Raw genomic sequence first — 13,652 nt, 5'->3', positions numbered from 1 at the left:
CATTTAAAAAGTCAAAAGTATTATAGTTATTTATACTACTTACATGTTTATGTAAAAAACAAAAGGAGTAAAATAAAATGTCTAAACACCCTAACAAAACTTATTGCCAAGCTGTATTTACCGTGCGTTCGATTTCCTTGACTGACACAATGCACACGGGCGGGGCTTGGGTATTGCAAATTTTTACAAAGAGTACCTGCGACTTTCAACTGAAAAGTCAACTTTCTGCGAGTCAGTCGGCGACGAGATGCCCGAGGAGGTGCCAAACATTAGTGTCACTGGCGATTCAAGAGTCCGTCAGACTGAAATGTCATAGGAGCAACCTCGCCGCTTTCTCACTGTGGAGGCTACTGAACGCGCCCGAGTCGCGCCATTTTGAAAGTGTAATGGTGGGAGAGGCAGGGGCGAGGGAAATCTCAAAGTAGAGTGCAAAGTCTAAACGCAAGTGCTGAAGGCTGAAGTTTAGTTTCTTCGGTTCAACTGGTTCATCTTGTTTATATCCACCGAGCCGAGGGCTTGTACGGTAGTAAGAGTTACCAGCAGCACTCGCGGATTCATTCCTCCTCTGCTCCTTGGTTAGAACCGCCCATCCGATCCGGGTCAGCACCGCTCCAGTACAGGGCCTGAGCCCGCTACAGAGATACGCTGTGTGTGAGCCGCTCGCCATGGCAGGTAAAAGTAGAAAGACGAGGCTGTCAGGTGGCTTATCATTATTCAGCGTCTGCTGTGCTGTGCAGCCCGGCTGATGGTTTGTCTCTCTCTGGCGTGGGCAACAAACACAGGCTAGCTAGCGAGCTAGGCTACCTCTAAGATGCTAGTATGTGTCTCTCTGACAGTGTAGAAGTGAGCTTTTTGAGCAACAATCGTGTGTAAACTATTTCTTGCCACGGGGGGTTTTCATTACAAAGTAGAAAATGTAACTGGTACAAAATCAATGATGTTTCTACCCTCGTGTTGCTGATTTCAGTCATGTTAGCATCACGCTGCTAGCACAGCGTGTAAAGTTCTGTGAAGGCGGTGTTGAAACTTGGGCTTGTGTTTTGCGCAGGGGCCGGTGGTGGGAACAGTGATGTGCAGTGGTGCTTTTCCCAAGTCAAAGGAGCGATAGATGATGATGTCGCTGAAGGTAAGTGTGTAGCTGCCAGCGTTACTGTCCATCTCTCATGTACATCCCTGTGTCGTCGTGGTTAGCTTAGATGCTAGTGTCAGGTGAAGTGTTTCTACATTCTTTAAAAGGTTAGTTTACAGATTTCCGATTGTGAAATGAAAGCTCAAAAATCTTATCTTATATAAACTATAGCAAAAGCAGGAAGTTTGTTAAGCAGCGTGGGGGTGATTAATGAGTTGGTGTTTGCCTGATGTGCCCATTAATAGGTTTGTCCAACAAAGTGACAAAAATTTCAGTTTTATGCCCTTTATTTAGACAGAAAACAACTTAATTTCGCTTACCTCTAATTCAAACCCAACATAACTGAAGTGATAGTGTTTGAAGAATCACACAATTAATCAAATTAATGAAAGCCCTAAAAGCAGTGTTTTTTGTTTTATAAAACTGTTCACTTCTAAATTACTTTATAACAAATAGTAATTCCTAACTGGTAATTAACTGCCTGTTATCCTGACACTTGGCTATTACGCATGTACATTGTGACATAACAGGGATAATGAATTCTTAAAACTTGATGTAGGCTGCTTTCATCTTCTTAGAAACAAAGTCCAGCAGTAGAATCTTAACTGGTCTCCTTCCCATTGTCCACTGAGTAAATTTACTAGTCCCCCAGACACACTTTTGTGTGTTAAGCACTAGTCATCTGTTTACAGTAAGCTTTAACATCCTGAGTGTAAGCGTGAGCTTCTCCTTCTATCCGTACAAAGACTGCAAACTGAAGAGGTGTGTGTACTAGCCTTACTTGTCAGCTAAAATACTGTGCTTTAATACTGCTGTTTTTAAAGGTGCCAGATTGTGTCAGGCACTAACAATGAACAGCAGCATCGTCTATATTAAGGAATGCATTAAGTTGCAATGGTGCCATCCTGCAAACAGGCATTGATTGTTGTATTCTAGAATGAGAATGCTGCTCTTAGAAATGTGCTGCAAATAGCATATATATATGTCCCTGTTACACTGAGTGTGTAGAAGACTTGCAGCTCCGTTGCACTGCAATGCGTGTACGACTGTACCACTGCTCCACTGTGTGTGTTCAGCCATTAAAGGTCAACAAAGCAAATCTACTATAAATTTAAAAAACAGATTCACTTTTTTCAATCCGAAAAGTTGTACAGAATAGTTTCTATTTTACTAAAATAGTAAATCAGGCTCTATTCAAGTTTTTTTTTTACGATATTTTGATATCTGTATTTTTAACTTTTTTTTAACAGCTGACATCATATCTACAGTTGAATTCAATCATTCTGGGGAGCTGCTAGCCACTGGAGACAAGGGTGGTCGTGTTGTGATTTTTCAGCAGGAACCAGAGGTAAAATCTGTCTGACAAAATACACTTGGATAAATGCATAGTTTGAATAGTAGTTCGCATGTAAATTTTACATTCAAATAAATTGGAGCTGAAAATGTAGCTCTATTTTTACCAAATCATATTAATACTTGCTGTTCTTTGTTGTTAGAGTAAGAATCAGCCACAGTGCAGAGGAGAGTACAACGTTTACAGCACTTTTCAGAGCCACGAGCCTGAGTTTGACTACTTGAAAAGTCTTGAGATCGAGGAGAAGATCAACAAGATTCGATGGTTGCCTCAGAAAAATGCAGCACAGTTTCTTTTGTCTACAAATGGTCAGTAAATGCCTTCTCAAATAACCAATTAACAAGTAGCCATTTTTACCTGAAACCTTTCTTGCTGTCTTCCTTAGACTCAAGTTTCTTTGGTTAGCAATGATGATTTACATGCATTTTATTTTTGGCAGACAAAACTATAAAGCTGTGGAAAATTAGTGAACGTGATAAGAGGCCAGAAGGCTACAATTTGAAAGAAGAAGATGGGCGATACAGAGATCCCAATACTGTGACAACACTACGGGTGTGTATGAACTGCCACTATACATGTATATGTTAAATAATGTTGGATTGTTTTCCTATTAAGGATGTGAAGTCTGTTTGAAAGCTTGCATAACCTGAATCTTAGTTTTATTTTGAGTAAATGTTACATTTGATGGGCTCTTAATCAGAATGTCTGCATTATTGACTCAAAATTAGAAAGCAGTGTACATGTTTGTATGCATTGATGTACATCCAGTTGTTTGCTACAGTCAAACACTAAATGTGATCAAAAATGCTCATCCATTCACCGCAGGTAATATTCTAGACAATTATACACACTAACTCACCAATTCGTGTGCATGCTGAACTGGTGACAAGAAAATTTCCTCCAATAGTTGCTGGTGGAAAGTGTTAATGTCCTTGAGTAAGTTATGTAGTTAAGGGTTAAGCACAACTGAACCAAGTGAGGCTTTCTTGTGCGTGGGTCAAAAAGTGCACGACCAAGCTAGCTTTGTAACTTTATTGAGTCCCCCAAATACAGGGAACAATATGGTGGTGACGAGAGTGTTGTATTGTTGTAATAGTGTTGTATTTGCCCTGAAAATCAAATGAGTTCTGCTCTAACTGGGTTCTTCTCCTTAGGTACCCGTATTCAGGCCCATGGACCTGATGGTGGAAGCCAGCCCCAGAAGAGTGTTTGCAAATGCTCACACATACCATATCAACTCCATCTCAGTCAACAGTGACTGTGAAACCTACCTTTCTGCAGATGATCTGCGCATTAATTTGTGGAATCTGGAGATCACTGACCGAAGCTTTAGTATCCTCTGTCCTTTAATGCCATGTATTAACATTTATCTCCATATTGCACATGAAAACCACTCATTGTACTGGCAAATATAACAGATTTGACCTTTCAAAATCAATCTATTATTGATTTCAAATTTTTTCCACCAACTTGTTGGTAATTATTTTGTTTAGCTTGAAAACTAGGAGTCATAAATTAAGATGGTGGACTCCTTGACCCCAACGTCTTCAGATATTGTTGACATTAAGCCGACCAACATGGAGGAGCTGACTGAGGTGATTACGGCAGCGGAGTTTCACCCAAACCAATGCAACACTTTTGTCTACAGCAGTAGCAAAGGCACCATCCGCATGTGTGACATGAGAGCATCAGCACTGTGTGACAAGTATGCCAAATGTAAGTCGATTTCATTTCTAATGTAATCCTATAAGGAACCTGTTTTAAGCTGTGCCCAGAAAGCACAGTACATTGTTATCCATATGTTATCATACACAAAGAACAGAGGCATGTGAGCTGTTGGTGTGTCGCCCATGTGTATATGTGTCCCGGAAGTAGCCATCCTTTTAAACATCACTTGTTGCTGCATTAAAATGTTTTACCTCTTTCTTGCAAACTTTATAAGTCGGCACATGCTGAAGATGCACCCTGTTTTCTTTGAAGTGTTTGAAGAGCCAGAGGATCCAAACAACCGCTCATTCTTCTCTGAAATCATCTCATCCATCTCTGACGTGAAGTTCAGCCACAGTGGGCGATATATGATGACCCGTGACTACCTATCTGTCAAAATCTGGGATATCAATATGGAGACACGGCCAGTAGAGACATATCAGGTCTGTAACTGTCTGCATTTCTGCTTCTTATGAATTCCAAACTCATTCTGTTTGCTCTCCACAAGAGGGAGATGTTTTGCAGAAGTCATAATCCAGGTGCCCAGCTGTTGGGTTGCACCTCATTATAATTCAATCCTTTCATTTTCATAGGTGCATGAATATCTCAGGAGTAAATTGTGTTCGCTGTATGAGAATGACTGCATCTTTGACAAGTTTGAGTGCTGTTGGAACGGGAACGACAGGTGAGCACGTACATGTAACTGTTACAATTGTAGTGTTGCTCTATTTAAAACTTACTTTCTTTATTATGCTTTTGAAGCGTATAATTAAAACTCACAAGTCAAAAGGTTTTTTGAGCTGGTCCTTATTTCACTCAACTGATCCCAGCAGCCCTGGCTTTAACAGGAGGCTGCACATGACAATTCTGCCAATTCTGCATGTGCACTTTTTGATTTAAAAATATGATGTGGCTCTTTACAGCGTTGTGATGACCGGCTCCTACAACAACTTCTTCAGGATGTTTGACAGAGGTTACCGGCAGGATGTAACCCTAGAGGCATCGCGGGAAAACAGCAAGCCTCGATCGGTCCTGAAACCTCGCAAAATAAGCACAGGTGGGAAACGCAAGAAGGATGAGATCAGTGTAGACAGTCTGGACTTTAACAAAAAGATCCTCCACACTGCTTGGCATCCCCTGGACAACATCATCGCTGTGGCCACCATCAACAATCTGTACATTTTCCAGGAAAAACTGAACTAATGTTTTGTTGAATCCATCTTAGAACCTTGTTCTGCTTGAGTCGCACTGCTTTGATAGACACAAATCTGTTTTTGGCTAAATCCCCTTGTCTTGATATGATCTGCCCTTGGCAGGTTTTAGTACTGAATATGACTTACTTTCTCAAAAACAAACACTGGCATTAATAGTACAGTTTCCAGGTGTGTTACAGATCTTAACATGCAGGATTTGTCGATTGCCGGATTTACTGTCATGGGTCGCCTTTAGTAGAAGCACTCCAGTTAGCAACCTACTGTTTGCAGGTCCTTTATGTCCCTGACCAAAGGGAAATGTGTTAAATACACAAATTTAATTTTGTGCCAACGTGACACGATTCAGTTGTATGTCATCACTACCAGTTGTTACATTTTTGTAGCCACCATGTCTTTTTAGTTGGAAGACGAAACTCCTATCTGTCTTGCTGTTAAGTCCTTCATACTGGCCTGCAGCTCTGCTAATACAAACTGTCAACTCTCAATATTGACCCCAATGTTTGTTTGTCAAGGTGCCAATTTAATTCACTGGTTTTCTTAATGTACAGATTAACTATTATGTTAAATGTTCATCACCCTGTTTGATTAGTTAAGTCCTCACTTAAAGACCTTTTTAAAAGGCAATATCTCTACTACTGCCAGGTTTATCATTGAGTCACAGAGGCCTTTGATGCGACTAACTTAGGATACATTTTGGGGAATACTACAAAACTTCTTTTTTTTCATGTTTGCCTCTTGATTAGATTTTGATAAAACATCGTGTAAATAAGATGGCTTTGAGCAGCTGAAGCTCAAAACTGTAATGGTGCAGGGTTACGAACATAAGGTTTTATGCTCTCAGCTGTATTACCAAAGCCTGACTCTGACTTTTGCTCAAATTGATTATTTATCGCAATCTGTCCTCAACGTATAAGTTGGTTTTCACACTAAATGTAGGGACATTTTTTAGTGAATGGGCTAAAGCATGAGTTCTTGTGTAGTCTTTTAGCATGCACATAAGAATTGACGTGTGGACATATTTGGCAGATATTGTGACTTCGGTTGTTCACTGAGGGAGAATCATGCCCATGTAAACAATTCTATACAGTCTAGATTTATTATTAGCTGTCATGCAGACAAGGTGCTCCTGGTTTGGCCAGTCACTCTTGCACATGTGTGGACCACTATATGATGCTCAGGACAAACGCTTCTGTACATGTAAACGGCATAGAGGTGTTCTGTGGCCTGGTTTTCTCATTCTGTGGCACCAGAATTGCTGCAAGTTGATGCCAATAGCTTTTCCACAATTCCACCCAGTAGTTTGCTTTCTCTTTGTTTTGTTTTTTTTTTGTTTGTTTTACATATTTTGTACTCTACCTGATAAAATAAGAATCACTATAGCAGATTTATTTTTATATAAATTAAGGCAATAGGATTACAGTCTGATCACTGTACTTTCTTTAGCTGTCTATCTTAGACTGATTGTAGATTATAGGTTGCCTTATCAGGTAACATCAGCTTTCATTTGTTTTTTGTTCTCTGGCCATAATTTTTATTTAGGGGATTTGTTAAAGACCCAGAGACTTATTGTGACATAAAGAAAGTGTGTTGTTTTTGACATGGGATGTCCAAAGAGAAGTATTTTTAGGTGACAGTATCTCTGTAGTCTTAAACACTAGAGCAGTGTGTCCCACCCCCCAACTGATGTTTGTGTAAAACTTTAAAACACTTCAGAGTTGAATGGATCTACAGTGTATGTTCTGTTTGAGACACTGTTTGGGTTATATTTTAACCTACATGTGATGTTACAATTGTTAAATCATGGTCTCTGTAATCCTAGTCAAATGAATTGACTAGGCAGAGTTACTGTATTTGTGTCATATTATGAAATGCTCTGCTCCAATGCAGGAGAATTTGTGAAGCACTTGGTTTGCAGATGTTTGTTGTGTAAAAGCGGTCATTAACAACTGTATCAAACACGGAACATTTAATTCTGATGATCCATGGCAACACTATGCTTTATCAGTTGTCTCCTGGACTAAACGGGTCGATTATAGCACGTATTGCCACTTCATTATGATGATATGACAGATACAGCTGTTGAATGAGGATGTGAAGCTTATTAGTTCATTAGATCATATTCATGTCACTCCTAGCACAACCAATTTCCAGTCTCTAGGAAGCCACCAAAAATAGCCACCCGTTTCCATATTTGCTTCAAAGCTACTGTTTAGTGTCATCCTCTCAGGGCTATGAGTAATGTTGTATGAGCCCCCCAACCCTTAATTGTCCAATGCGAGTGTTTGAGTTCATTTGCATCATGTCATATTTGTGAGTCTGTATAATGTGACACCTTTTTTTTTACTATTCTACTGTCAAAGATGAGCCCGTTAGCCACTAGTCAACAAGGATTGCTGTACCATAAACATATTAATCAGTGATCAGCAATACAATGCCACACAAAGGAAGCATTTTCTCACAAACTACTGTTCTAGCAACCAGTTTGAAAGTTTAAGAAAAACTACAGATAGTACTAGGTTCTAGCAGGTTCCTTTGTGTAGTAATGTTTCTGAAACGCATGGAATCCTATAACAAACCTGATCATCACACTCTTGAGCTCTGCCGCACTGACACTACTAATAATCGTTCCAATTTCCCCTGGCCACAGAGACATTCAGGGGAACCCCATTGCCTTTTATTATATAATTAACAAGAAATAGGATAATCAAGTGTGTTTCTTGTACTGTTTGGTGTGCCAGACTGCTCAGGGGAATACTGCTGCTCTGTGATCAAAACCCTGTAACTTCAAAAGCAGTTTTATTGGGATCATGCTCCTTTTATTTATTTATTTTTTTCTTGTTTCTATAATGGATTTGAACCGGAACCTTGGTGAACTAAGCTCGCTGTACATATAGTATACAAGAATAAAAGCTGTCTAAATTGGAGTTATGAGGTTTTCCACTTGAAGCAGCATTATAAACACGCCTAATGTATCACAGAGGATAAAAGAAAATGCACTTTTGTTTATTACATTAGTTTTTCTTAAAATGAGGCTCTTGAATAAAGATTGTAGAAACATTTTGGTGACCTGTTTAAATGGTTCATTGTACAGCTACTTTAGTCTTTGTCAAATAAAATAAAGTACAGTTTAGATAAAAAGTAAAGAATTTCAAGCCTGAATTCTGAATAAAATAAATAAACTGCTTTATGAGTTGTTTCTTTCATGTTCATTTCCTAAAGAACGACCAATCATAATACAAAGTTTTTTTATACTAGTGAAGGGGTGATGACTCGCCATGTACCAGTGTACAGATACTGTCCTAACACACATGTCTGTAGCTTTGTGATAGGTGACTGGAGTCACTTTTTTCACTATCATCAGTCTTCAAACCGTCCACAGCCACCCAGATAGAAAGCAGTCCACCCAGAGCCTGTAATCCATCATCAGTTGGTCAGAGCTCGTCTAGAATAAAAATATAGTGAACAGCATATCCCAGTATTACTGAAAAATACTATATTTTATTTGCTTACACAATACTTACTCCTACAAATACATGAATAAACATAGCAGATGTGTACCTTAAAAAAAAAGACTGATTTATTTGCATTAGTAATAAACGTGTCATCGCTGTGCTGCCTTTAGCCTCTCGGCTGTCTGTGATCTGGACTCTGGACAAATTCTGCGCCTGCGCACATCGGAGTTTGTCTGCGTGTCGTGTTGATGAATGCTAAAACTGGATAGTCAACATGTCTACCGCTGCTGCTCAACAAAACAATAACGAGGAGCCCGTGCTTCACGGTATGTTATCCCGTCCTTTTCACCGTGCTGCTATTTTATGTACGTCTAGTAACTATGTTTGTTTTTGCCTGTATTTATGCCTTGAAGATTTTATTGTAAAAGTTACATCGGCTATGTAATTTCCTCTTCTTCTGGGAGGGGTTAAAGGGGTGATGTTGGTTGACGACGCCGAATGTTAGCCAATCACGTTGCGCTCCATGTTTGATTGATGGCTTTTCAGCCAATCACGTACACAGGTCTGCGTTGACCAGTGTTTAGTCAAAATGTAAACAAGTTTGGGACAAAAGACGAAAAAAAAATGCAGCTTTTTTGCAACTATTTAATTTTATTTCAGGTATACGTTACTCTTGTACCCATGTTGCATTTTAGTAAACAGACCGCTGTCTATCTGATGTAGTATAAATATCCATTATTAAGCAAGACAATCGGGTGGTACCTATTAGCTATCGCAACACTAAACAGGCACAAAGTGTGTTTAGACAAATGGACAAACAGTTTGTTCAGGGATAACAGCGTGAACCCGGACATACGCTTTCTACGTGACATCACAGCTGGAACAGCGAATTGTCTCACGCGCGCTTCCACAGTTATGCAAGTGCTCACATGAGAGTAGCATGGATGGACAGTCTTCTGTAAATCTACGATATTTTCATCATTGTCCACAAACAGCGCTTAATTTTCAGCGAGCCCACAGTGCGCGAAAGGGCGTAGCGTGTTATGACAAGGTTTACATTGTTTGTTCAACTAAGCTCCGCTGGCTTTAAGAGATTACATAACCCCCTTGTGTCTGGAAAATCTGCAGGCTGTTTTTTTTTTTGTGGGGCAGTGGCACAAAGACATGCATGCAATCATGGATGCAATGCGCAGCAGGGTCATTTAAATGCAGTGTCAGCTGTGCAGGAAATGTGGGTCACGCACTTCACTTTAAAATGAGACAAAAGGTGTATTTCACTGTGATGTGATACAGTTTGCCCTTAGGTTTGAACCTTTACCCCACCAATGACGATTTCCCTTCCTTCTGCCCTCTTGATGCTTCTGGGACTAAGGCTCTTGGGTGGAGCTGGAGCTGAATGGAAACACAGGGGCCCAGAGTGTGCAGAACAGCCTGTTAGTGACACCTGCTGCTGACCAAATAAATGCAAATACTGGCACTAGTCAAACAATGCAGACCATGGAAGTGGTATCTGAAAATGATGAAACACTTATTGGAGGGTTGGAGCATGTGCCTTCATCCTCCTCTATCCACAATGGAGACATGGAAAAGATCCTCCTGGATGCACAACATGAATCAAGCCCGAGTAACTCCTCCTGTGACAGGTAGGGATAAAAGCTCATCTCATCTCATCATCTTCTGCCATCAACAAATATTTGATATAAGTTATTTTACAAGCCAAGATGTTGACTCAGTCCCCACAGGCCACCAAGTCCAGAACAGGATGAGGGACAAATAACGTTTGACGTGGAGATGTCCAGCCTGAGGGGCAGCCAGGTAAAACAACATATTTAATTTCAACTTGCCAGATGTGTTCAAGTTTGTTTATTTATATATTCAATGTATTCACCTCCACGCTGACAGTCAGATGAAGATGGCGCTGAGAGGGACAGAGAGGAAGACATCCTAATGAGCAAAGACGTAGACTGGGTTGCTGACTGGTCCAGCAGACCAGAAAACATTCCACCAAAGTGAGCACAGTCTCTGTTTAACAGCCAATTACTAAAAGTAGTTCAGGATATTGTGTTCATTTTTTTTTTCAAAAACCTTTTTCATTAACTGGTTAATGGATGGTTTCACGCAGGGAGTTCCACTTTAGGCACCCCCGGCGTTCAGTGTCTCTCAGTATGAGAAAGAGTGGGGTCATGAAGAAAGGTGGTATCTTCTCTGCCGAATTCCTCAAAGTCTTCATCCCTTCCTTACTCATTTCACACATTTTTGCTCTTGGCCTCGGGTAAGTCTAACCTGAAAGAACTGTTTTGTTCATTTTCAGTTCTCTCAGGCTGCGCCAATGTTTTTCAGTATATATGTTTGATGTTTGTCTGCTCAAACGTGGGTCCCATTTTGGAAATGATGAAGCAATTAACTCCAGAAGGTTGCAACTAACCCTAAATGTTTATCTGGATTCATGGCTTTAAGTCACCACTGTGCTTTAATCTTCATTTACAGTTGGATTTGTTTTTTCTAGGGTGTATATTGGGAAGAGAATTGCCACAGCCTCCACCAGTTCTTACTGAACAGAATATGAAGCAGTGCCTGGATGTTCTTCTGTCTCCAAGTCTTTCAACCATCCTTGTGTGCTGTATCTCTGCATCTAATGTACACCCACACATCCTTTCCAACCAACATTTAATTCTCACACCGTAGATGTTAATTACAGAGGTATACATGTTGCGTAATGTGGTTGCACTCCATCACATCCTCCACTAGGCAACAGTGAACCTAGCAGCTTTTACTTGAATCCAGTAGAAAAAAGGTTTTGTTATGGCTGGAAAACACATGTCATTCTACTAAACACGTGACAAGGATTTGATACCAGATGGCTTCACAGTATGGAAGTTTTCTTAAGTTTCTCCACTTGGTATGAGTCATGAGAAAGCTGGCCTTTTCTGAATCTTCATCTCTTCTCTGGTGTCTCAAGGCAGAGTGTATAATCCAAAACACACTTTAGTCCAAGCTAATTGAATTGGCTCTGGGAACAGAATGGACATTTATCGCCTTAACTCTTTGAACTTTGGTTGACTCCTGAGAGTTTCTTTTAACAGCTTGTTTTCTTGATGGGTGAAAAGTTGAAATCTAGTATTTAAGCACCAAAATTTTACAGTGGGGTTATTTGGGTTTGTTCTAATAGAGGAACCAGGGCTAGATGGCAATTGACCAGCCCATATGCTATTTTATTCCTTTTTGCCTACATATCTTCTTTAACATATAATATAGCAGCAAAGGCAAAGTGCCAAATTTATATTATTCACCACTGCACATCGGTGATTTAGCTTAGTCTCTTTGGACTTTCTTATATGTTTAGGTATTTAAAGACGTAGCTGTGAAGACATAATTTAAACTGTGATCTGCGCCATGTAATAGACACCTTTTGTCATTGCATCATTTGTTTATGCATTGATATTAATACATATTATATCTGATGCATTGTGGCAGTGTTAGTAATGCATTTTTGATGTTGTTCAGTTGTTAAATCGTCAGTGGCAGAAATCACCACAAAGGAATATATACCCCGAAGCCTCATTTAGGAGCGTCTGATTCATATCTAGAGTTCACTGTGCAGTCATTTCACATATTAAGGCACAATAGGTAAGTGCACAGTATATGTAAAACTTCTAGAAAATGATAGACAAAGACATGGACTCTAGGAATCTTTAAGACAATGCATGTGAATTCTGTGCTTCGATGCTGACTGAACGGCTCATTGTTTCTTCTGTTTGTGTTTGTAAATTGAAGATGTAATCACATGAAACATCAGTGACCATCATGTACATTAACTGCTCTATTGGTTTTCAAGCTTCCAGCTTGCATTTAAGCTTTATAGCATTACACAGCTCAGAAACTGTACATATCATCCTAACAGGCTCATGTACAGTGAACCAGAGTGCAATATGGAGCATTTTGGAAGTTGAATAAAGTTTGTACTGTATACAGTGGCTGATATGTACATCGGAAGTGAATGGAGCGTTAGATATGCCATAATAACTAATAAACGGCACATATCATCACTATGGACTTCTGTATAGCTAAGAAGCACTGCATATATAGAACTGTCTGGTATTTCATACATTTGGTCTGTAAGCAAATGAATATCACAAGTTATTGATAAGAATGTATGTGTGCGGCTTTCAACTTTTAATCTTAACACGTCACTTGCCAAATCAGTTGTCTCTGCTAAACAGTAAATCATGTTGGTAATGCAATCGTCTTAAAGAACTGAAAGTACATCATGCAGTTGCAATTTGGTACTGCCTATGCTCATTCTGTATTTTGTTTTCTCACATTCACTCTTTTAGTGATACACATACATATGAGATGCCTGCACATCCACAGTGACCAAAGAGACCAAAGCGACTCTTAGACACATTAAAGACATATGTTTCAAAATGACAGACTTTTATAGTGTTCCTTCTAATGAAGCCTAGCAGTAAACCAGTAAAACTAAAAATATAAAAACTGAAGTCTTAAACACTGAGTATGTATATGCGCACTTCTTTAAGGACAGGCCTGAAAGGTCTTTAATGCACAATATTATTCGAATGATGTGTCCACAGCAAAAAATTATCTAATATAATTTTATGAGATCCCTGGCAGTGTATTTACAGAAATGCAGTGCAGATAATGTCTGCGCTGCAGCCATTGAGCCACGATAGAAATAGGGACTCGTGTCCGCATAGTTATGAACGTGACGACTGTAATCATTTAAATCAGTAGAACCTGTTGAGGGGCTTCTAACCTATTTACCCCAAAATGAAACA

The 13,652-nt window shown here is 39.6% G+C and overlaps 2 protein-coding genes across 3 annotated transcripts; both read left to right on the top strand.

Moving 5' to 3' along the window:
• The first annotated feature begins 222 nt into the window (after positions 1-222).
• ppp2r2aa (protein phosphatase 2, regulatory subunit B, alpha a) lies at positions 223-8,587 on the top strand. Its single transcript, XM_029161804.3, has 10 exons — positions 223-672; positions 1,049-1,126; positions 2,380-2,477; positions 2,626-2,791; positions 2,923-3,035; positions 3,638-3,815; positions 4,035-4,199; positions 4,464-4,633; positions 4,784-4,875; positions 5,114-8,587. Exons 1-10 carry the CDS (start codon positions 666-668, stop codon positions 5,391-5,393), a joined length of 1,347 nt encoding a protein of 448 aa, XP_029017637.1. The 5' UTR covers positions 223-665; the 3' UTR covers positions 5,394-8,587.
• A 439-nt stretch (positions 8,588-9,026) lies between these two features.
• On the top strand, positions 9,027-12,902 carry bnip3la (BCL2 interacting protein 3 like a). Of its 2 annotated transcripts, none has more exons than XM_029161796.3 (6): positions 9,027-9,182; positions 10,229-10,499; positions 10,590-10,671; positions 10,759-10,865; positions 10,979-11,128; positions 11,363-12,902. In XM_029161796.3, exons 1-6 carry the CDS (start codon positions 9,131-9,133, stop codon positions 11,409-11,411), a joined length of 711 nt encoding a protein of 236 aa, XP_029017629.1. In that variant the 5' UTR covers positions 9,027-9,130; the 3' UTR covers positions 11,412-12,902. The 2 variants fall into 2 exon arrangements, with proteins under 2 accessions (XP_029017629.1, XP_055367529.1); XM_055511554.1 differs by having other exon boundaries at positions 9,091-9,182; positions 10,150-10,499.
• Positions 12,903-13,652: the final 750 nt, after the last annotated feature.

This window comes from Betta splendens, chromosome 9 (assembly GCF_900634795.4).
Source record: "Betta splendens chromosome 9, fBetSpl5.4, whole genome shotgun sequence".
NCBI classification, from domain to species: domain Eukaryota; kingdom Metazoa; phylum Chordata; class Actinopteri; order Anabantiformes; family Osphronemidae; genus Betta; species Betta splendens.
This window is presented reverse-complemented; position numbering and strand designations above follow the sequence as displayed.